This window comes from Cetorhinus maximus, chromosome 21, assembly GCF_964194155.1.
Source record: "Cetorhinus maximus chromosome 21, sCetMax3.hap1.1, whole genome shotgun sequence".
In the NCBI taxonomy this organism is placed as follows: Eukaryota; Metazoa; Chordata; class Chondrichthyes; order Lamniformes; family Cetorhinidae; genus Cetorhinus; species Cetorhinus maximus.
In genome coordinates, this window is record NC_135899.1 from 66,334,401 (window position 1) to 66,360,626 (window position 26,226).

Here is a 26,226-nt window from a genome sequence, read left to right on the forward strand (position 1 = left end):
GAGCAAGTTGGACGGCAACTTCCGATATCCACACATGTAAATAAAATGAAATGCAGGAATCCACTGTCAGAGATACATGCTCCTACATAGAGTGCACTACGGAACCTTTCTGATAGACTCGGCGCTGAAATCAACGCAAGGCATGATATGGAGTACTTGCCCAGTAGATCCCCACTAAAGAAAGTCTCTGCTCAAAAACCCGTAGGAGTTTTGTAAGCAGCTTATCAGCAAGGTGAACCGAAAATACTGTTCTCCTTCCAATGACTGCAAAATCCAGGCCATTGCTTTTAACCTACCAGTACAGTTTCATTTACTTGCAGAAATTCTGAGAAAATTATTTTACATTTGTGGTTGTAAGAGCAAAGATCCACTAATCAACTTCCAGAGCAAAGGATGGAACAGCGAGTTCTTTCTACTATATAAATTGTAACTGTACAATGCTAAATTGGATTGGCAACTAGCTTGTCTTCTGCTCCCTAAACCATCACCCAAACCTCTTCATCCCACCCAAAAATCTGAAAAGTCAAAAGATAGTAACTTACTGCTAAAATATCCACAGTGATAGGAAGTTCATTCAAACGCTTCAAGGTCTTCAGGATCTGGTTAAAAAAAAGTTGAAAACATTAATCCTCAGAGTGTCTTATTTTTCATTTTTCACACACCATATATCCGAGCATAATCAAATGATAATAATACCATCAAAATGTACTGTTTTAGTGCAACATATATGAGACAGTGAAATTTGAAAACAAGCTAATTAATAACAGTAAAAATGTGGGACTGCTGACAGCTAGTGTTGGATTTGCCTATTTCCCTAATTTTCTTGTTGTTGCCAGACTCCACAAGCAGCTGCAGTCTTCTAGGATGTACACAAATGCCCATACTACATGTACCAGCCTGGAGCGACTACACCATCAGAATGCTTGGTTATTTGTTTTGGAAATTGTGTGTTAAAGTTTAATGGAACAAAAAAATAGAATTCACAAATCTAAATTTAAAAATACACCTAACAGGAATATAAACAATTGTTCCTGTTCTTTCTGAAGCAGTACAGTCAATTTAATGAAAAAATAAAATCTGTGTTGCAGAGGTTTTTTTAAAATCTCTCTCTGTTCTAAAAGCACATCTTTGGTTACGGAATAATTTAACACCAAAGATAACCAAATACACAAAGCAGATGAAATATTTCTCAATCGTAGGGCATTAAAGGTGATATAAAATTCAGACTGTCATTTCTGGATGTAGTATTCATCTCTGTATTGCCAACTGGGTGTCTACACCCTATTTATAGAGTTCCAAAACAAAAACATATTTAATTAGGCGTCAGCTGTGGCTCACTGGTAGAGCTTTCACCTCTGTGTAATCCATTCAAGTCCTATTCTACAGTCTTGAGCAGAGGCTCCAGGCTGACATTTCAGTGGCATATTGAGAGAATGCTGCACTGTCAGGCTTTTAGACGTGTCATCTTTTGGATGAGATATCAAATTGAGCCCCCATCAGGCCGCTCTGGTGAAAGATCCCATGCCACAAGGACAATTAGGGCTGGGCAATAAATCCTGGCCAAGCTAGCAACGCGCGCATCACGTAAATTAATTTAAAAAACTTATTGGAAAAAAGAGCAGGGGAGTTTTCTTGATGTTCTTTCCAATATCTATCCCTCAATCAACATCACTGAGAGAGATTAGGCTGGTTACCGTTTGTGGGATCTTGCTGTGGGTAAATTGGCTGATGCGTTTCCTACATAACAACAGTGGCTACATTTCAGATATTGATTTGGAACAGCCAGAGGTCATCAAAGGTGCAACATAATTGCAAGTTCTTCCTTTTGTTTACAGCACTCTTGGCACAAACATGCTAGTGTAAACCCTGCTTGCAAAGCACACTTATTCTCATACCAACCGTTTAAATAAAATTATTAGCATGATGATGCTGTGTTATGAAGCAACAAAGGGCTAGTGGTCATAACAGGCGGGTCCTCGACTTAACTAAGTTATCACCTTCAGCCTTGCTGCTGTGAGGAAGCACTGAACAGAAGATGGAATGCACGGTTATTACCAGCCAATTTTGCCTCATCAGCTGGTTTAAGAATTCCATGGAAGACAGCTCATTTGCCTGCTCTGAGAGATTCTTGGCCTGTTGAGACTTTAAACTAAAGAAATGAAAAAATAAATCACCTCTCAGGAGTTACTTTCATTCACAGAAGAGTTTAGAATTGCAGCAATATAAGTGTGTAAAAGGACTCAAGCCCATGGGCCAGATTTTACGCTGCAAACAGCCACAAAGATAATTTGTAGAAATCCAAAAAGAACATCCAGTAACTGCACATGCATATTCAAACATGGAAATCAGGAAGCTGCTGTCCAAGGTGCCCTGCTCCTCCAAAAGCGGTATCTCAATAACGGTATCGCACAAAGACTCAACATTGAATGTTGTAAAGTTGCTATATTTACCCGTTACATATGAACTAAACTCACCTGAAACATTAGATTATATTCATTCGAGTGTAAGACCCTTTTAAGGGCATACAATCTAAATTAATGCCAAACAAGCTCTCTCAAATTTTTCTTTCCACCTCTTATCTCTCTCTCTCTCTCTCTTTTAATCCAGGCTCAAATCCAGATGCCCTGTAGCAGCAACTCTGTACTTGAACTTGCTCTAAATTAGAAAACCAGAAGTTCCACAGACTCAATGGACATGGGCAGGTAGTGAGCAGGCAGGGAATTTGGGAACTGGATTGGATTCAAAGAGAGCATACATAGTTACAGTCAGGAAGAAGTAGGCCAGGCCCAGAGGAAAATTCAAGAAGCAGAGCAGGTAAAGTGTGGCTTAAAATCCTCAAAGATTAAAGAATGGAACAGGAAGACGACAGGTACAATACAGGAAGGTTTTAGGGAGCAGGCCTCTGTTCAAGAATCAGGGTTAACAGTATGTGGGAGAAGGCAATTAGTAGTATATTTTTAAAAAGTTACCTTCAGGTTTAAGAGTTAATAAATGTTCGGTGCATAACATAGAAAGGGATTTTAAGTGAAAAGAAAGCATGACCAAGGAAAAACAGTGGAAAAACAAAATAGTCAGAAGGCAAAGGAGACTCACAGCACAGTGCCAATAGTGCTGGGAGGAATGGAAGATGAGAAATATGGACATTTTAATAGGCATTACAACATTCCTCATTAACATAGCCAAAAATTACATCAGGCACTACTAACTAGTACAAGTCATGGTCATACTGCAAACCAATCCAGAGTGCTGACTCATTTCTTTTAAATTAATTAATGGGATGCGAGTGCCACTGGCAAGGTATGCATTTGTTTCCCATCCCTAATTGCCCTTGAGAAGGTCATGGTGAGCAACCTTCTTGAACCATTGCAGTCCATTTGGAGTAGGCATACCCTCAGTGTTACTATAAAGGGAGTTCCAGGTTTTTAAGCCAGCGGCAGTGAAGGAACAGCAATATAATTCCAAGTTAGGATGGTATGTGGCTTGGATGGGGATTTGCAGGTGGTGGTGTTCCCAAACAGCTGGTCTCCTTGCCTTTCTAGACGGTAGGGGCTACTGGTTTCGAATATGCTACTGAAGGAGGCTTAGCAAGTTGCTGCAGTGCATCTTGTCGATGGTACACCCTGTGGCCATTGTGCACCGGTAGTGGAGGGAGTGAATGTTTAAAGAAGTGGATGGGGTGTTGACGAAGTAGGCTGCTTTGTTTTGGATTATATAGAGCTTCTTGAGCATCATTGGAGCTGCACTTATCCAGGAAACTGCAGAATACTCCATTAAACTCATGACTTCTGTCTTGTAGACAGTGGACAGTCAGGAGGTGAGCTACTCACTGAAGAATTCCAGCCTCTGGCCTGTTCTTGTAGCCACAGTATATGGATGGTCGAGTTAAGCTTCTGGTCAATAGTAACACCCAGGATGTTGATGCAGGGAATTCAGTGATAGTAATGCCATTGAACGTCAAGGGGAGATAGTTAGATTCTCTCTTGTTGGAGATGGTCACTGCCTGGCACTTGTATGGTGCAATGCTACTTAACATTTATCGGTCCATGTATGAAAGTTGTCCAGTTCTTGCAGCATGCTTCAGTATAGGAGGAGTTGCGAATGGTACAGAACACTGTGCAATCATTGCACATCCTCACTTCTGACATAAATGGAGGGAGGTCATGCTGGATATGATTCCACAGATGGCAACTAATTTATGTTTCACCCAGTTCAATGGGTGCCAACTATTCCCTTGTATCGTGGCCAAGTGGCAATTCTTTGTGATGGAATAGACAATGAATATCAGGTCATTTCAACATGAGGAACACCCTGCCCTCACCAGATAGCCACACAACTGCACTGTTTAGCAGGAGTCACCAGAAACAATGTTCAGAAACAATAATCTTGGCTGATCTTCTCTCCTTAGTCCAGCAGCACTGCAGTGTACAGAGGCACCCCTCTCAGTCAAAGATCTGTTCCCAGGATCAAACACAAGTCTTTCCCAGTTTGTACTGTGTCATTCCACACTGGGGACTGGAACTGACTCCCAAAAAGATAGAGCGATTCTCAGATCTCTAAATTAAACTGTTGCCTTTTCTACTAAGAGAACATTGCCATTACTCTCCTCAAAGATTTAAAAACAATTCCTTTTGAGGAAACCTTATTCAGAGAATTAAAACACAACAAGAAAAACTTGCATTTATATTGTTGTTTTCAAAGCCTCATGATGTCCCAAAGCTCTTTACACCAATAAAGTTGTTTTAAAGTGTAGTCACTGTTGTAATATAGGAGCCACACAGCCAATGTGCACACAGCAATGTTGCACTAATAGAATGAGACAATAAGCTGATAATCTGCTTAGTTAGTGAATAGCTGTAGGGCTGGGGAGGTATTAGTGGTAGCATCTGTACCTCTGAGCCAGAAGCTCTGGGTTCAAGTCTCACTTCAGGACTTGATGCCGTGGAAGGTGTGTTAATAACATGGCCGAGCAGCCTGTAAATCCTTCCAATATGCCTGGTGTCTGACAGTAAGAGCGTAAGTGTTTCCTGGTCAGCCATATTGCAGAAGACAATGGCAAACCACTGCAAAAGGTAACAGCAAACCACTGCAGTTATTGCCCAGCATAACCATGGGGCAATCCAATGAAAGTCCATGGTTGCCAACATCCTCTTAGAGCATGGTACCTGAAGGGAGGAGGAGGTTGTTGTAAGGCTAAATGTCGGTAATACCTACTCGATTCTTCTTCACAGTATCATGGTATCTTTTACCTCCCTTCAGTACTGTACTGATGTGTTACCATGGATTATGAGCTCAAGTCTCTTGAGTGGAACTTGAATCCACAACATTCTGACTCAAGGGCGCTACCATTGAGCCAAGGCCCAGTCAACCATAAATAAAATATTTTGACTTGTCCAGGCTGGGTAAGCAAATGCTTCAACAGCTGCTTGTGTGCTGCAGGTGAGACGACATGCTGCCACAAGGAGATTGTGTAGAAAGTACAACAGGGCAAAAGCACAGCTGCTCCAGTACCATATATGGCAAGTCACTGATGTTCCTGCAGTGAACTTTGGAATGGCTGAACTTGCACTGACATCAGCTTCCATCTATGGGAATCTCACACTCAGTAGTGCTGATGCCAGTTATAAACGGCCACTCTGACATGGCACAGTTGCCTAAACGGCAAAAATAGCAACCACCTGACACTCTTATCAGCTTAATGATGACAAACAGGCACAATCCACCCACCCTCCACCCCGATATTGGTTTTTTTTAAAATTTTCAACAAAAACCAGATGAGATAATTAACGCATTAAAATATTGGTGCATCCATATGCCCCAACAGCAGTGCACAGATTATCAAATTGGTTGCATACCTAATTCCAAACATTATCAAATCTTGCTGCAGGATTCAAATGGACAAAAACTTTTCCTATTCATTTCCCTTGCTAAAAGGTAGCAGCATCAAATACAATGTGAATAACTACAACAGTGAACAGGCCTGGAATTCAAAATAAATTAAAAACACAAATACATGCTCCATGCCACAAACTAAATATTGAAATTATATAGCACCTTTAATGTAGAAATTCATCTTACAATGAATATGTCAAGAAACAGCTATGCCTCGAGACTCAATACCATGTTGAACCTTGGAACATTGAAAATAGTAATTTGATTTATAATCAAATCAAATTCTCACTGAGTATTTTATAGTAAGGCAGAAGTCTAAACTTTTGTTTATATGTCATTGGCTTGTAACATCATGTTAAACTTTTGCTGCTGATGCCTGTTATACATAGACCTAATCACTATTATCCATATAGTTCTGGTCAAAGAATATATCCCAGGAAATTCTTTGCAGATATCACTGTAAATTCATTGCCCAATTTCAGTCAAAGAAAAAAGGTGATTTCATTTATTTTTATTCACCACCAATCCCTCAATTAAATTTTCAACTAACATACACATCCTGGCAGGCAGACAGACAGAGGCATGGTGCACCCCATCCTATGGGAGAGGTCTCTGCTCAACACCATCCACTGACAGGGCAGGCTGGATTAAGAATTCAAGGTAAGTAAAGTCAAGGGCACGGCATACCTGTGGGTTGAGCTATTCCAATTGCAAAATTCTGATTTTAATACAGATTAGTAGCCTCTTCCACTTTTTGCAACAAAAAGTAATTGGTGGTATGGCTTTATTTCAAATGACCTTAAATGAGCTACAAAGTTGCAAGCATTGTTTTGCAAAGTGCAAACTATATTTCCTCAAATAGTTATGCACTTATTTTAAAAGTGTGCAAAAGAATCATTTAATGAAACTTTTTGTCCTGTTAGAGATATATCACTCTCATGTCTATATTTCAAAATGGTTGTAACTAGTCCAAAATGGATTTTAGCAGTTGATTAGAAACTGAAAAAGCTGCTCAATGACACTTTGATTCACAGCTAGAGAATTCACTTTGATTCATGGAACCCGCTACTTGCAGCCCTTCGGAATAGAGTAGATAAAAATGCAATTTGCTATCGTCATGCTTGTGGAAGCTCCTGACCTTTGTTGCTGTCGCTGGCTGAGTGTCTGTATGGTGAACAATCACCCTGAAGGAACAGCATCACAAACAAGAGAGAAAGATAATTTGTTGCTCATGCGTAGATCCATGGCCAAGTGGCCTACTCCTGCTCCTAGTTTGTATGTATGTTCGTAAACCATTCCACTGGGGTGATAGGAATCATAATCTCTTCCACAATTCACATATTAACCCTCTACCCAAAGGCTGGGGAGATGACACTGACATTTTGAAGCAAAGAAGATTGGACTCGGGTTTATGAGCCATGCCTCAAGATCGACAGCTAGGGAATATGGATTTTTTTTTTTTAAAAAGCAAAAAACTATTAAGCGTCCATCTTTATCAAGACAACATCATATAAATATACTGTAAGGGGGGGGGGGGGGGGGAGAGGGGAGAGGGGGAGGGGGAGGAGGAGGAGGAGGAGGAGGGAGAGCAGGCTGCTACTTGGGCTGTCTGGCTATAACAAGCTTCTAGGCCGATTAGTCACAAAGGTGTTAGGACTGCTAACAGTTCGGTAATCGGATTTCTTCTACTTTTATTTCAAAGGGAAAATATTCTTACAAAATACTGTAATCTTCAGTTTTTCATCATGTCATTGCAGACTGAGGGAGGTAAAGCACTGTAAAATAAAGTGGTTATGTACCAGAGACTCAGCTGATAGAACTGACTTTTCAAACTGTTGTCACGACAGAATTTAAATTGCTGACTGTTGTACAGTACTTTGCCTATCTTTTCCAAATCATTTTGTTTGTTAAATGAATCTCGACCATAACTATGGCTGTGTAATACACTAACATCCTAATTTCCATCATCTGAATTCACGGAGGATGCATGGATGGAGCAGACTGGATGTTTATAAATAATTTAAGGTTCGCTATCGGACATTGAAGTGATTTACTTATGGAAACTATCAAGCCAGTCACATGAAAAGAAAGGAATTGGAAAAAAAATCCTGATCTGTAACAGGGTGCTCCATGCCTGCAGTAGATTTCCCAGTCATTTTGCAGTAGTAGAAAGATTTTTCAGAAATCCACAACACAGTATACATTCCCAGCACTGTTCATCAAGGGCAGAGTTACCCATGTGCTACTGAAAGGCAGCAGTTTAAATTTGCAGATTTACTGCAATTATTTTTAGACAGTACATGGCTTCATATCACTTTTCACTGCCTAAGGTTCATTGCTAAAGAACAGTGTACCAGCTGCCACCAGCTACCTAATGTTTAAACTAAACACATCTTTATATCACCTCCAAATACTCGCACTCTAGTAAAGGGATTATTAATATTGATGAACAGCCATAACCGTATTAGTAGCTTATAATCATGTTCAATCTACATAGCAAATCATGAACAGAACAGTCTTTGTTCTATGGAAAAAAGTAAAGACAGCAAGATATGAATGCCAAAAACCATAATTCAAAGAAATTAACCGCTAACGCCACAACTCATCCATCAATAGGGCATCAAGAGCAGACAGGAAGTATATGCAAAATGACAGAAGACAGCCAACATGGAACAGTCAAAATAGCAATGGGTCAATGCATATCATGTCACGTCACAACCCAAGATAGCAGAGTTCTTACTGAGCTCCCGCACCCAAGTTAGCAGGGGGATGGCCACAGTTATGAAGAGAGACTTGAGGAATAGAACATTTCTCACGAGAACTAACAAGGTTAAGGGGTGGTCTGGTAAAGGTCTTCAAGGCTGTGAAGGGTTATGATGAGGCACATTATGCAAGTCAGCAAGTATCATAATGGGAGAGCACAAATTTAAAATCCTAAAAAGAATTGAAAGTGAAAAGAAAACATTTACACAGAAATGTGCAATTTCCATCACAAGCCATTATTGAAGCAGATTAGCAAAGCATCAGACTCAACTATAAAAACACACTGTCTAACAGCCTAGGCCTGGACACATACATGGACAGTGATACTGAAGCATAAACCAATCAATGCCTTCAGAATGGCACGGGAGTGAGGAGAAAAAAAATGATGATAAACAACATATACCAGTGCAACACTGTTAAACACTAAGAACTGGTGATTCAATGCATTTTGGTTAAAGTTTTGAGAACATAAAACCAATTTAATTATTAACAGGAGATTAAATATTAACAGCATTGGACATCCCAGGAAGTATAGTACAGCACTATAATGTGAAGCTCAAGTTCAGAACCCAGTAACAAATAACATTTACATTCAAGATTCTCCAGGTAACAGAGTTATTGGATGCAGCTTCAGCGATTGAAGGAGGGAAAAATGACAGAGGACAACAGAGGTCTGACTAATGAACAGTGTTCAGTCTGTGGAGGTACACGCCCTCTCAGCAGAGCACGGAAATGTGGTTACAATTTGGCTTGGCTTCAACAAGGAAGGGCTGACAAAATGAAATCAAAAGGACCTCCAATTTGGCAAACTTTGGCATCGATAACAAGGATGATCTGATGAAAGGTCACAGACCTGAAATGTTAACTCTGTCTCTCTCCACAGATGCTGCCATGGCCTGCTGAATATTTCCAGCATTTTCTGTTTGTACTCCATGAAAAATGAGTTAGGTTCATAGCTGCTATTCCCTGTACACTAAATTTCTGATCACAGCTGTATTGTAATGGGGGGAACTTTCCTGCAGGGAAACAAAATGTAAAAAGATACCAGCAAGCAATTCAATTGAGACCGCCCTCTACTGTATCTGTCACTGTGCCTGGGGTCTACTGAGTAAAGAACAAGCTTATAAAGTACATGACAATAAAAAAGCCATTGGCGAACAAGTAATGGAAAATATGGCATAATCCTAATGTGAATTAGGCTGAGACAATTTAAAATCATTTCACATAGGGCCTTAGCATAAGACTTTCATCCCATCAACCTGAGCTGAGTTGAAATTAGATCCCAAATGTGTGGAACACAATGGTAACCTCTTGCTTCAACCAGCTACTCCCTGCTCTACCATCCCCAAAAGCAGAAATTTTTATTGCTACATCGCATGGGCTTACGGTTCCTGAAATTTCAACAGCAGCCTCTAATGGTCAGGCTATCCAAGGCCTTGAATATAAAATGCTTGATCATAATACCCAGTTCACAAAACAAAGAGCTTTTTTTGACCACGTGCAAGTAATTAAAATATTTTCAACATACTATTAAGCTCCAAAGGAATACAAACAAATCAATTACGGGATGGAGCAGATGAGACAGCTATTGCGAATACAACACTACCCCTTGCTGAATAAACAGGAACTCTGTATAGTCAGAACAAACATGCCCAGTGCTTTAAGCATTAACACTAAAGCACATCTATGGTCTGCTTATTATACATGACCTGTATACTAAATTTATCACGCACAGAATGAACAGCCTGTCAGGATTGCACCTGCTCCTCACAGAGTGGTAGATTTACTGAGTTCACTAGGTGGTCTACTTCACTAATGCAGGATTCTATGAATGGGGAAAAGCAATGGAAAGGGGGATGCAGAGGGAGAAAGTGAGCGAGGAAGGTTCATGATCTTGCCATCCAGTCAGTGCACAGCTTGACAAGGGTTATAAAGAAATCTCAACATGAATTATCTTACCCTTTTGGCTAAAGCAAGCTCCTGGGCATCAGCTAGCCCCCCGTGAAGGATGGAGAGGGAAGAGGGAAATTAAATCTTCAAAAATTTGGAAACATAAATCAAAAAAAACACAAAATCTTCCTTGAGTTAAATCAATGCAAAAAAATTTTTAAAACACTGAGGGCACTCCTGCCTCATCATGAATGGGTTGTGTTTAATATTAATTGACTAATAAAGATTTACTGATAATTCTGTTTATATGTGAGCCAATGAGCATCCATGATATCCCAGCTTACACATAAACGTGGTGACTAATATTAGTAAGTTTTAAACCACAAAGTTTTGCCTTAAAATAGTGCTGCACTCAAAACACACAGAATTACAATTTTACAACTTGATTCTGAATCAATGTTTCTTGTCCTTCTTAAACATGATATTTATTTTCCTGTCGCTGCATCAAAATCCTGGAGCTCCCTTCCTAACAGCACATGGGTATCCCTACACCACATCGACTGCAAAAGTTCAAGGTGGCGGCACACCACCACCTTCTCAAGGGCAATTAGGGATGGGCAATAAATGCTGGCCTAGCCAGTGACACCCACATTCCATGAACGAACAAAAAAAATGCACCATTTGTGCTGAGAATGAAAATTAATCGTTTAAAGCATGACATTGCTGCTTCAAATGAGTCTGAACATCATGAACTCTCCGTGGGAAACTGGGTATAGCCATCACCATAATCAAACCCCAGGGAACGAAAAATATCCATGGCATTAATTCATGCAGAGCACAAACAGAGACACAATGGATATTGATTGGTCACCTCAGGAATGACAGTAAGCTTATCTTCAAAAATAGATCACAAATTGATTTCAAATTGTCCTGGTCACTATTTATCCCTCAACCTATAATCAATTAAAAAAACACTGGTGTTCGCAGGAGTTTGCTGTGCACAGGTTGGCAGACACATTTCCCACATTACGTCAGTGCCTACACTTCAAGGAGTACTTCATTGGCTGTAAAATGCTTTGGACCGCCCCAAGATCATAAAAGGAGCTAAGGAAATGCAAATATGTCCTTTCTAAAACAAGAGATCACCCAACACACATGCTTATGTCCTCATTTTCAAAAGTGATTTTTGTGCTTGTTTACAATATTGAGAAAGTGGGAGCCAGGTTGTATTTCCTGATTCCAGTTGCCAGTAACTTCTCCCCTCTAAAGGTTGTCAAGACAACCACAACACCAAAAGCAGGAAACACAGCACTGTCAATCAGCACGTCATTAACTGACAGAAGAGAGCCTCTGTTTACAAAATATTTCCAGCACATTGTAAAAATACCCAGAAAACATTAAAGAAAAGCTGCACAAAATTCTTTAATAAAATTATGCCGTCTTTTACACAGTTGTACACCCGATGCCATTACAAGTTTAAAACCGGGTTTGCTTTTAAAAGGTTTTGCTCCTAAGTCCTGTTTCCAATCAAGAGAAAAGCAAGCAGTCTGAGTTTTCCACCTATAACACTTCACAACTGGCCAAGAACAATGGAATAGCACTTCCCTCCTGATAACGAATCACTTTGCCTTCTCTCCAAGTGGATATTGATAATTCAACAGCATGGTGAGGAGGAATGGATCCTTCCACTCATGTAATGGTATAAATAGTTCTACACAGAACTACTTGCCTAGCAAATCAGAAGAGAGTTGCACACAGTTTGATCACTCAGCCTGAGGCTTAAAGCAGCTGTTAACTGTTTTTCTGCGGAGTACTCAGGGCTTGCTCCCAGGGCAAACAAGGACCACTCAACAATTGGTGCAATGGCAGGCCTCAAAAAAAAGAGTGCAAAGATAAGTCCAGCAATTACAAGCCAATCAGTTTAACTGTAGTGGTGGAGAAACTTCGAGAAACAATAATTCAGGACAAAATTAAATAGTCACATAGACAAATATGGGTTAATTAAGGAAAGCCAGCATGGGTTTCTTAAGGGAAAATAACGTTTAACTTATCTGCTGGAGTTTTTCTGAAGAGGTAACAGAGAGGGTTGATGAGGGCAATGCCACTGATGTGGCATACATGGACTTCCAAAAGGCATTGATACAGTGCCACACAACAGACTTATCAGCAAAGTTTTGGCTCATGGAATAAAAGGGACAATAGCAACATGGATATGAAATTGACTGAGTGCCAGGAAACAGAGTGGTTGATGGGTGTTTTCCAGGCTGGAAGAAGGTTTGTAGTGGAGTTCCTCAGGGGTCAGTGTTGAGACCCTTGCTGTTTCTGATATATATTAATGACCTAGACCTTGGTGTACAGGACACAATTTCAAAGTTTGCGGATGCCACAAAAATTGGAAGCATTGTGAACTGAGAGGAGGGTCATGTAGAACTTCAAAATGACATAGACAAGTTGGTAGATTGGGCGGATAAACGGCAGATGAAGCTCAATGCAGAGAAATATGAAGTGATTCATTTTGGTAGGCTGAACACAAAGAGACAATATAAACTAAAAAGGTACAACTCTAAAGCGGGTACAGGAGCAGAGGGATCTGGGTGTATATGTGCACAAGTCTTTGAAGGTGGCAGGACAGGTTGAGAGAGTGGTTAATTGAGCATACATTATCATAGGTGTTACTAATAGAGGCATAGAGTACAAGAGCATGGAAGTTATACTGAGTTGGTTTAAGACACTAGTTCAGCATCAGCCCGTGTAATGCGTCCAGTTCTGGGCACCGCACTTTAGGAAAGATGTGAAGACATTAGAGAGAATGCAGAAAATATTCACAAGAATGGTTCCAGGGATGAGGAACTTCAATTATGAAGATATATTGGAGAAGTTGGGACTGTTTTCCTTGGAGAAGAGAAAGCTGAGGGGAGATTTGATAGAGATACTCAAAATCATGAGGGGTCTGGACAGAATAGATAGGGAAAATCTTCCAACACATGAAAGCACAGAGTACCAGAGGGCACAGATTTAAAGTAATTGGCAAAAGAAGCAAAAGCAACATGAGGAAAAACTTTTTCACACCGAGTGATTGGTATCTGGAATGCACTACCTGAGAGTGTACTGGAGGCAGGTTCAATCGAGGCATTCAAAAAGGAATTAGACTGTTATCTGAAAAGGAAGGATGTGTAGGGTTACGGTGAGAAGGCAGGGAATGGCACTAGGTGAAATGGTCATTCAGGGAACCAGTGCCAACACAACAAACTGAATGGCCTCCTTCTGTGCTGCAACAATTCTGTGATTCTGAGAATTAACAAACCAACAAGATTTATATATGGATAAAAACAAAAAACTACTGCGGATGCTGGAAATCCAAAACAAAAACAGAATTACCTGGAAAAAGACCAGACCTGCTGAGTTTTTCCAGGTAATTCTGTTTTTGTTTAAGATTTATATATGACTTACAGATTATCTTTCCACATGAGGTCTCAAAGCAATTCCTATTTTAAATGGGTAAGCCTACCGGTACTTCAAGTTGAAGCAGGAAGACATTGTGGTAATTTACAAAGTTTGAAAAGGGTAACCTGGTCGTGAGCGCAACGACACAGTGAGATAAAGCGTCATTCCTGTGAATCCCCAGTGTAAGGGGCATGGAACTCAGTTAAAGCATAAGTAGACAAGGAATAAAACTGAAGCACTTGAGGATAACTCAATCAAAGCTGCTCGCACGCACCTCCTGGCAACCAAAACAGAAAATAAAGAGTTGAAGGTAGTTACTCAGACCAGCAAAAGGCGTGGAGTAATGTTCCACAAGGATCTGTGTGGGACCACTGTTGTTCACCATTTATATAAACAATTTGGACTCAATTTGTGAATGACACCAAATTAGGGAGTATCATTAATACTGAGGAAGACTACGACAAAGTACAAGTAGACATTAATAAACTTGCAGAATGGGCATTTAATTGGCAAATTAATTTCATGATAGTCAAGTATGAGGCATTGCATTTTGGTTAGAAGCATAAGCGGTCCACATACCACTCCGAAAACAAGTGTCTTAATAGGATAGATAAGAAAGTCATCTAGTGAACAGATAAGCAAGTCACTAAAATTTGCAACAGAGGTTAATAAGGCCATAAAAAGGGCAAACAAAGCTCCGATGTTCACTTCTAGAGTAATACATAAGTGGAGAAGTTATGTTAACTTTATGCAGAACATTAGTTTGACCACATAAATACTGTGCACAGTTCCGGTCTCCATATTATAAAAAGGATATGAGGCACTTAGAGAAGGTGCCAAAAAGATTTACAAAGACGAAACCAGAACTGAGATGTCATACTGATTGGGAAAGATTGAATAGGCTGGGACTCTAAGAAAAGAGAAGGCTGAGGGGTGACGTGATAGAGGTCCTTAAGATTATGAAAGGGCTTGATAGAGTAGAGAAGATGTTTCTACTTGTGAGGGAGACTAAATCTAGGAGCTATAAATACAATAGTTGCTATAAGGAATTCAGAAGAAATTTCCTTACCCACAGAGTGATTAGCATGCAGAACTCGCTAATAAAAGTAGTTGAGGCAAGTAGCACAGGTGCATTTAGGGAAGCTAGATAAGGGCATGAAAGAGAAATAAATAGAATTGCACATTACAGCATAATCTTAGTTTTGCATATGTTTTTTCTTTATGCCCCCTTTTCACCCATTTTCCTCTCCCTTTCTCCCTGGAGACATTGACTGCTTTCTGGGTATTGTTCCACAAGCACTGGTCTCCTACAATATCTCACCAAATAACCATTATTTTCATACATGCCCAAAGAGTGTGTGTGTCAACAGGCTATTCAACTGGGGAATACATACAGCCAATTCAACAAACGTACCTCCAGGAGACATCCCTGGATGGCAATCAAAGCAGGGACATGGCATGTTTCCCTTTCCTAGCATACAGTGCTGAGACTATAGTGCCCAAACCACCACCATTCATATCAACTAGCCCAGAAACAGTTGAGACCTATGGGTTGAACCTACTGCACCCTTCCCAAGTCTGTCATAGCTGAGCTACTCACTGACCGACCCAATTGGGTCATGAGAGAAGCATTGCTTATATCATTTCGGATTAATAAAGAGTGCATGTCCTACAAGTTAACCAAGAAACCAGGATTTTTGCAGATTGCCAACAGGAAATAACAGCACAATCTTGCATTTGAAAAAAGTACCTTTCACAGATTGCACAAAGATAACTGCTATAGAAGTGGTAATGTATTTTGGGAACAGAGGGTGTGCATCATCTGAACCCTGACTGCACACCAACTTGCAATTTCCTCCTAGTTATCCAGCCATCTGTACACATTAATCTGTTAAACTTTGGAAAAACAAAATTCAATTTTTCTGGAAGAAATCCTATTTAAAAACTGGAGTGAGTGAACTAATGCAAAGGCATGTTATGCTTGGGCCAGGTAGATGTTTATCAAGACTGCACCTACACAGACTAAATAGGGAACTGTAAATTCTTCAATCAGCTGTCCCAGGGACACAGATGCTGAAGAGTCCCTTGTGGACAAGTATTCACAGGTGGATAACTTTTGATCATTTATATTTAGAAAGTATCCAATAATAAAAATGGAAACAAACAATGTTAAAATCCTTACACTAAAAGTAGAAATATTGAAAATACTGAACAGGTCAGGTAGCATCTGTGGAGGGAGAACAGAGTTAAGGTTTCAGGTCAATGACCTTTCATCAGAATAGAATGTTAAACTCTTGACTAGGTACTTTGTAGTGTACAGACTTGAAAAAGCGAGATCACAATACTCCGTTAAAATATTTTCACATGACATGAATTTATAAATACACCTATTTTTCTCTCCTCAAGATCTTGGTATGGCATTCATTGGTACCAAATGAAACAAACAAGTTGCCCCCTCTCTGTGGAAAACATTCTGTCTCCATTATGGTTGAACTGGGGCTAGGCACCAACTCTGTGAATCAAACTCACAATGTCCATCATGGGTACAGTGAGGTAGTGACTATGTTACTGGATGGACAATTAATCCTGACAGTGAGAGCTCAAAAAGAATTCAGTTTAAAAAATCTGGAATCAGTATTAAAAAAGAAAAGTGGTAAATTACAAGGTTGTCAGATTGTCATAAAAACCTAACTGCTTCATTGATGTCCTTTAGGGAGGGGTTTCTGCTGCCCTTAACTAGTCTAGACTGTATGCAACTCCAGCCCCACACAAAGGCTGGGCTATTAATTGTCTTATGAAATGGCCTAGCAAGTCACTCAATTATTAAACTGGTACAAAAGGCAGCTCACCGCCATTTTCTCAGGGACAACTACTACTAATTAACGGTTCAAGGTCCTTTACAAATTAATGATACTTCTTCAAAATGGCCAGCTGGTTTTGAGCACATCTTGGAAATTCTGAAAGTACCCTTTGGCTCCAGGTTTGCCAGCTGTCCCACACCGCAGTGGGGGTTAAGAATGAACAGAAGTGCCATACAATTGTGATAAAATGTTACCCTTTAAATGGTAGACTAAGTTCAGTTTGGATTAAATTGATCCAGGTCCAATTTGATTTTTATGCCCTATTTTACAGCAGCTTGCTACAAAGAAGGGCTTATAATGCCAACCTGTAACAAGATGCAGTCTATACTTGTTGTATAGGAGGTCATAAAGCTATTAGCATATTACATCTAAACAGGCCTGACATGAATCAAACAAGGCAACTTCAAAGGTGGTTCTAGCCTGCAATTTCTGACAAATAGTAACCACAGAAAATCCAAAATGAAGATGCAATGAAAATCCATTGTAACATTTGCAACATCATAGATCTTAAGAAATTGAAGTTATCTTTAGAAAGAAGCTTCACATTCTGCCACATCTCAGACAGATCCAACTGTGGCAAACTGCTGTTAAAACATCACGTTGTCTCTCACTTCCTCCCACTAAAGGACAATAACCCTTTACAACAACAACAACAACTTGTATTTGTATAACACATTTAATGTAATAAAGCATTCCCAGGCACTTCACAGGGGTATTATCAAATAAAATATGACACCAAGCTACAAAGGAGATATTAGGTCAAATGACCAAATGTTTGGTCAATGAGGTAGGTTTTAAGGAGCATCTTAAAAGGAGGAAAGAGAAATAGAGAGAGGGGGAGAGGTTTAGGGAGGGAATTCCAAAGCCAAGTGCCTAGTAGCACAACCACTAATGGTGGAGAGAGAAAATTGGGGTGCTCAAAAAGCAGGAATAAAAGGAATCTCTGAGGATTGTGGAACTGGAGGAAATTAGAGAGATAGGGAGGGGCCATGTAATGAAGGGATTTGAAAACAAACATGAGAATTTGAAAACGGAGGCACTGTTTAACCATAAGTCATTGTACGTCAGCAAGCAGAGGGATGATGGGTGAAAAGCATTTGGTGCAAGTTAGGACATGGGAAGACTTTTGGATAACCTTCAAGTTTACAGAGAGTAAGACATGGGAGGCTGGACAGAATTGCCTAGCAAAGGAACGTGTGCTTGTTCACTCTACAATTATGACTGAATAACTGGCAGCATTATATAACATCTAATAATTCAATACAAAACAAATCAGCAGAATTCAACCAACCAATCAACAAGCTTAAAAGAGGAAGTTACACACCAAAACAAAGTAATATTTATCCACACTACTTCCTTTATTTATAACTTACCTTGCTGCATTTGTGGATCTCATAGCAATATATCAAAATTATCTGCTAGCATCATTTCATACACTTACATTATCCATTACCCATCACTTAATTATTTATTGCCTATCTCTAAAATGATTTTGAATTAATTCCACCAAAAAAGTCAGGATGCTTTCTGATGGTTTGTTTAAAAATTGTGTTACATTTAAAGTCAAAGTGACAGCAAAACATTTCTATTCCCTTAAATTTACTGGCTAGATTTATTAAAACATAATTAATCAGGGTTCTTGAGACGTCAAAGAATGCAATGTCATCACTTTCTTAAACTACAGAGTGGAGATTCTCACACATGTATATTATTCGTTTATATAAATAGAAATTGAATATATGAAAAATAATAAAACAAACTCATTGACACCTCGCAGGAAAGATAAACGTCCGAACGCAGAACCCTTGGCCTGACCCCTGGTTCCCCAATGGTTTGACTGTATTATTCAATGGATCGATCATTGGTTTCCCAGGTGTTAGTCAAATGTCTTTCCGCGGTAAGATTTGTTACCCCGTTCCTTGAGATGTAGCTTACTGCGAATTCCCGACGAGATTTAAAACTCCTGCAGCTGGCGATTCTTTACCTTCTTGGGTTCCTGAGTCGCTGACAAACGAGACTGCAGCTTTAAAGCCTGCTCCTGCACCCCGTCAGCAGCCATGATCCCACCGTCTCTGGCCCAGCAACCACCCGGAAGTAGTTCCGCGCATTCAACCTGGAACTGAACATATGTCCAGTGTAGTTAATAGACCCTATTCACAATCGCCATCTTGTTTTGACACGTGGCTCAGCAACTTCCACTTTATGGAAGAAATCGGTTATGACGCTCTCGGGAGTTCATCATCTGGCATCACGAAAATATACATGAATACAAAATTGCAAAATTGCTAATTGTCATTAAATTAAACAGTTGGCGACCTGGCCTAATATCGCCTTTTTTGGCCCGGGTGTCAAATTTTGCCTTATAACCCTGCTGCGAAGCTTCTTGGTACGTTTTATTATGTTAAAGGTGCTGTATAAATACAAGTTATTGTTGCTGTTGATATTCGCATAGAATATAAACAATTAAGTATAGTCGATTGAACGTATTAACGATATATTAAAACTAGCTTTAACAGGAATTGTTCTTATAAATAATTCATGTTTCATTCTTCATTCTAATATAAAACTATATATAGTAAATTGTTATGAAACTGTTTTATTTCAAGACAAGTAAGAAATAGAATACTGCTCTGACTATTATTTGATTTACAGGACATGGAAAATTCTGCATTTGATATATATAAAACAAACTTGTTCAAGGTATATTATCTTAGATGATTGGGATATAGTCTACCAAAAGGAGAAAAAAAGCCTTATGAAAAAAAAACTATTAATAGGAATCCTGAAATGGTGTCTAATATGAGACTCAAATATTGATCAACTTGCTGTTAAGAGATGAATTTGCTATCAAGAAGATTGATCTAGACTAGACTTGTTTGCGTACATAATAACATTTCATAACTTCAAATGAAAACAATTAAGTTTTCTCTATATATTTTTCCCAATTGATTCCCTTCTTCCTCTCTCTCCCATTCTGAAGGGATTGGCTCCCGCGGGAGCAGGGTTCCAAGGGCACCATTGCTCTGCAGCATGTTGCCCAAATGACCATTCTCCATGTGAGAGCTTAGATATGAAGGCAATTTGCTGCACAGCATCCTGCCACATAATGGGCATCCACACCTGCAAACATCCAGCAGGGGTGAGTGGATAGCAATTAGGAGCAGGAACCCTGGATGCCTGTCTTTTCTTTAACCAAAGGACAGTGACACCAATTGTAGCACGCCTATTACTGAGCTAAAGTTAGACAACCAAGCACAGATTGCTAAATCAAACCTGGGATCTTACTGATTTTTATGGCTTAGCTACCAAAGGTTTTAATGAATTCTCTATCCAAGAGATAATTTTATAAACATTTCTGAATAAATTGTTTTAACATTTTCTTAATGCAATATATAATACAAAAGGAAAAGAAGGTTATGAACATGTAAAATTGGTTGCAAAACATTCATGTAGCCAAAACCTGAAACAAGCAATTTAATCTATGATGGAAAGTATGCACACTCAGATAAACTTTAAAAAAATGTTTGTGATGTAGTGCAATAAAGGTATAACCATGGGGATAAATATAATTTATTTTACAGCAGTCAAAACCCATTATAATTTGAAATAGTATTAAGTGAAACCTTAACGCAGCAGGTAACACTGTCTCCAATGCTTAAGCAATTGGTCAGAGGCCCCATCTTTCAGATAATTTGTTAAACTCAGACCTCAGTTGCTTGTTCCAGTGATTTGAGTGGATGTTAAAACATCTATGTCATGATTTGAAAAAGAACACAAAGTTCTCCTGGTGTCCTAGCCAACATTCTACCCTCAAACCACACTAACTTGTTCAATAACAGATTAAATGGTCATTCATTTACGAACTGTTTTTTCCGATCTCACCATGCATAAATTGGCTGCTGTGTTGGCTACATACCCAAGGCCTCTCCACTTCAAAGAAAGTCATTGAATACTTTACATTGCTTATGAGAGACATGATAAGTTGCTAAGCAATTCTTTCTTTTCTATATATTCCCTTTATTTTCCCAGTAAGGGTCCTTGGATGGAGATCAGGCTTAAGAAACCTGCCTGAATTTTTCCCTGTCTCCACTAACCCTCTGCCGTCTTTATGGGATCTAAGTGAAATGGATTTGGTCAACCCAATTACTAGTAGGTATAAATTCATAGCACAAAACTTCCCATAATTCCACAGCAATTGACAATGGTTGATTTTGGAAGTACAAAGCTTAACTAAAAAAATTCACAAAAAACATGATCCTTTTCTGAAGATATTGTTGAATATTTTTGGAGCAGAATAGATGCGCTTTAACTTTTATATGATTTGAGTTATGCCTGTCCTGGGAGTGCTTCATGTTGGTGCTAAAGGTGCACAAGTATTTCTTTCACAATCCCTCAGCTTGATAAACATAAAATTCAACAAGAATGCAAACAAAAACAAAAACAAAAATATTACAATGTTTTTAATATATATATTGCCTTAAGATGTCTGTTTGCAACATTGGTGTCATATTTGGCCTCAAGATGAGCTTCCAACTACATAGTCACACCTTCACTAAGACTGCCTATTTCCACCTCTTTAACATCACCCAGATTCACCCTCCTCAGCTCATATGCTGCTGAGACACTCATTCAGCTTTTGTCACCTCTAGACTTGACTATTCCAATGGAGTCCTGGCTGGTCTCCCATATTCTACCCTCCATAAATTTGAGGTAATCTAAAACCCTGCTGCCCCTATCTTAACTTGCACCAAATCCCATTCAACTATTACGCTGTGCTCACTGACCAACATTAGCTCCTGGTTAAACAATGAATTGATATTTAAATTCTCATCATTGTTTTCAAATCCTTCCATAACCTAGCCCTATTCCATCTCTGTAATCTTCTCTATTGCACAACCCTCCAAGATATCTCCACTCATCTAATTCTGGCCTCTTGAACATCTCCAATTTTAATCGCGTCACCATTTGTGGCTATGCGTTCAATTTCCTAGGATCTAAGCTCTGGAATTCCCTCCTTATACCTCTCTGCCTCTCTACCACATTTTCATCCTTTAAGTCACTCCTTAAAACCTATCTCTTTGACCAAGCTTTCAGTCATCTGACCTAATATGTCCTCATGTGGCTCAGTGTTATATTTGGTTTTATAATGTCTCTATGAAGAGCCTTGGGGAATATTTCATTTCATCAAAACCTCAATATGAATATAAATTATTGTTGTTATAAATAAATTAAGTTTGCATCTCATTGGAGCATGTGATAAATTAACAACAGCCAAAATATATATTCCACTGAAATGTCACTTTTAACAAAGGTATTTTACAAATGTATGTCAGTGAATGACAGCGACTGGTGATATTAGCAACTAAGATAATATCCATACTGTTCTATAGCTTTGTTGCGGCACATCCATATAACATTCCTCAAAAATGTACTTCTTTTTATGAAAGATATTGCTGCATAAAAAATTGAAACAACTTTACCACTCTTCCCATTGTCTAATACATTTATTAATCCAGTAAGTATCTAATCTGGAACAAAAACAAAAATACCTGGAAAAACTCAGCAGGTCTGACAGCATCTGCGGAGAGGGATACAGTTGACGTTTCGAGTCCATATGACTCTTCATCAGAACTAATGAAATATAGAAATGTGGTGAAATATAAGCTGGTAGAGGGGGGTGGACAGGTAGAGCTGGATAGAGGGCCAGTGATAGGTGGAGGCAAAGAAGAGATTGCCAAAGATGTCGTAGACAAAAGGACAAAGGGGTGTTGACGGTGGTGATATTATCTAAGGAATGTGCTAATGGTGACATTAAGGGTAGAAAGCAGGACAAACAAGTTACAGATAGCCCTAGTGGGGGTGGGGTGGGGGGAAGGGATCGAAATGGGCTAAAAGGTGGAGCTGAAACAATAGATCAAAATAAATTTAAAAATAGGAGGGAAAAGAAAAAAATATAGTTGTAAAAAATGATAACTTATTGGAAAAAGGGGGATCGGAAAGGGGGTGGGGATGGAGGAGAGAGTTCATGATCTGAAATTGTTGAACTCAATATTAAGTCCAGAAGACTGTAAAGTGCCTAGTCGGAAGATGAAGTGCTGTTCCTCCAGTTTGCGTTGAGCTTCACTGGAACATTGCAGTAGGCCAATGACGGACATGTGGGCATGAGAACAGGGTGGTGTGTTGAAATGGCAAGCGACAGGGAGGTCTGGGTCATGCTTGCGGACAGACCGAAGGTGTTCCGCAAAGTGGTCACCCAGTCTGCGTTTGGTCTCTCCAATGTACAGGAGATCACATTGGGAGCAGTGAATGCAGTAGACTAAATTGATGGAAGTGCAAGTGAAGTGCTGCTTTACTTGAAAGGAATATTTGGGCCCTTGGGCAGTGAGGATGGGGGAAGTAAAGGGGCAGGTGTTGCACCTTCTGCGGTTGCATGGGAAGGTGCCATGGGAGGGGGTTGAGGTGTAGTGGGTGATGGAGGAGTGGACCAGGGTGTCCTGGAAGGAATGATCCCTGTGGAAAGCCACCAGTGGGGGGTGAAGGGAAGATGTGTTTGGTGGTGGCATCATGCTGGAGTTGGCGGAAATGGCGGAGGATGATCCTTTGAATGCGGAGGCTGGTGGGGTGATAAGTGAGGACAAAGGGGACCCTATCATGGTTCTGGGAGGGAGAGGAAGGTGTGAGGGCGGATGCACGGGAGATGGGCCAAACACGTTTGAGGGCCCTGTCAACCACCATGGGTGGAAAATCTCGATTAAGGAAGAAGGAAGACATGTCAGAGGAACTGTTTTGGAAATTGACATCATCAGAACAGATGCGACAGTATCGACAGTGCCTAATCTGTACAGACAAGGAAGATAATGGGTTCAATCACCATTCTATGTGGAGTTAGCTGACTTCAGCTACTGCAATTGAAGGAGAGCTGCCCTTGATCTTAACAGTCCAGTGTTAGGGAAGAAAAATTGGCTAGGGTTTCCATTATTAATTTAAAAAATATATTCGTGCACTGGATATGGGCATCGCCAGCTCAGCCAACATTTATTCCCCATCCGTAATTTCCCTTGAGAAGGTGGTGAGCCGCTTTCTTGAACCGCTGCAGTCCATGTGGTGTAGGTAGACACACAGAGCTGTGGGGAGGGAGTTCCAGGATTTTGATCCAGCGACAGTGAAGATATGGTTAGGATGGTATGTGGCATGGAGGAGAACTTGCAGTTGGTGGTGTTCTCATGCATCTGCTGCCCTTGTTCTTCGAGGTGGTAGAGGTCACAGGTTTGGAAGGCGCTGTCAAAGGAGCCTTGGTGAGTTGCTGCAGTGCATCTTGTAGATGGTGCACACTGTTGCTATTGTGCATTGGTGGTGGAGGGAATGAATGTTTAAGGTAGTGAATGGGGTGCCAATAAGCAGACTGCTTTGTCCTGGATGGTGTCAAGCTTCTTGAGTGTTGTTGGAACTGCACTCATCCAGGCGAGTGGAGAGAAGTCCATCATACTCCTGACTTGTGCCTTGTAGATGATATACATGCTTTGGGGAGTCAAGAGGTGAGTTACTCCCAGCCCCTGACCTGCTCTTGTGAACACAGTACTTATTCGATGGTAACCCCAGGATGTTAATAATGGGGGATTCAGTGATGGTAATGCCATTGAATGTCAAGGGAAGATGGTTAGATTCTCTCTTGCTGGAGATGGTCATTGCCTGGCACTTGTGTGGCGTGTGGCCATTTATCAACCCAAGCCTGAATATTGTCCAGGTCAATTATTAATAATTATTATGGAAGTGCACTTGTTTGGATATCAATTGGTGATAGATTGCACTTAACTACAAACCTCCCAGTTTGTTCAATGGCCTGCTAAGATTCCATGTCAAGGCTCATTTTCTATCTCAAGATTGAACTACCATTAGAGCTACCATCTTAAATGAAAAATTTCCTTTTTCATATGGGTACTATGGTAACTACATTGTTTACATTGCTAAGCCCCTTACTAGGCACCCAACCCTCATGGAAGTCACAGAATCACAGAATGTGTACAGCACAGAAGGAGGCCATTGAATGTCATTGCCAGCACTCCATAGGAGCAATTCACCTAGTCTCACTCTCTATTCTATTCCAACATTTAAGGTGCAACTATCTCTGTGAAGAGGTTGGGTGATCCCATTGTCTCAAATCAATTTGAGTATATATGTTTCTACAATGATTCATTTTCCAACTAATTTGTGCTACACATTATCTCAAAAAAGCTTATATCATTCAGTGAGTTAGTGAACTCAGTTTAACTCAACTTCATAAGAACATTATAATTTAACTTGAAACAAAATCTCCTCTACACCAAATAGGTTAAAAATCTTAAAATGCTACTGGCATGCTTTGGGCTCTGTTGGCCATTTTTCAATAGAAAGGATTTAAAGAGTTGCTTCAAGAATTGCAATTTACAGTATTGTATAATCAGGAAAACTAAAAGGAGTCTGAGATGATAGGTCATTAAGATGAACTAGCTTTGATGTTCTTTCCTCAAGATTGTAAATAATAAGCAATTTGTTAACTTGACAAACATCTTACACCCATTTTGTTGGGCAGTTGCTGGTCCCAGGCACTCAGCAGGAAGCCTGGTAAGGCCTTCCCCTTTTTTTTGGCTGCAAACAGGAAGAGACAAATAAGTGACTGACACAGCCAGGAAGCTTTCTGAAACAGGGAAGCTGCAAAGACAGTTAGGTTTCTTAAACAGAAAACTGCAGCAGTTTTTGCTGAAGCAAAGAGGTTAGACATCCAGGGCAAAAATTAAAAGACATCTTGAAATTGTTAATGACTCCTTCTCCTCATGTACTGTTCCCCCGACCCTTTCAAATCTGTCCTTATTACCCCCTCATAAAAACACTCACCCTTTCCCCACTATCCTTGCAAATTACCCACCAACAACCTTCCTTTCCTCTCCCAGGTCCTTCAACATGTCACCATTTCCCAAATCTGCCTTTCTTTCCTGCAGCTCCATGTATGAACCTTTCCAATTAGATTTCCACCACCACAACATTGTAATTACCCTAATCAAAGTCATAAATAGCATCCTCTGCGACTGTGACCATGATGCTCTAACCGTCCTCCATTGTCCAGCTGGTTCCACTCCCATTCAGCTATGGCCAGCACATCTTTTGCAAGGCCTTCTCTTCCTGCTCCTGCATCAGTAGCTCTAGAGCCCCCTTCTCCTAAGGATTTATCCTCGGCCTCCACAGATTTTCATCTACATACTGCCCCTCACCAACATCACGCAAAGGCAAGATGTTAGATTCCAAGTTTACACTGACAATACCCAACAGCACCACCTCTCTTGACCCCTCCACTGCCCGTGTGTTGTCAAACTGCTTATCATATATCCAGTCTTAGATGAGCTGA

The 26,226-nt window shown here is 40.0% G+C and overlaps 1 protein-coding gene across 1 annotated transcript in view; it reads right to left on the minus strand.

Annotated features, from left to right (window-relative positions):
- The window catches only part of eloa (elongin A), a 46,982-nt gene extending 28,039 nt beyond the window's left edge, over positions 1 to 18,943 (minus strand). The window contains exons 1-2 of the mRNA XM_078567032.1: positions 18,832 to 18,943; positions 543 to 599 (exon numbers count right to left, since the gene is read on the minus strand). Coding sequence (XP_078423158.1) covers positions 543 to 599; positions 18,832 to 18,906 — 132 coding nt within the window. The 5' untranslated portion in view covers positions 18,907 to 18,943. The remainder of the gene's footprint in view (positions 1 to 542; positions 600 to 18,831) is intronic.
- Between the last annotated feature and the right edge of the window lie 7,283 nt (positions 18,944 to 26,226).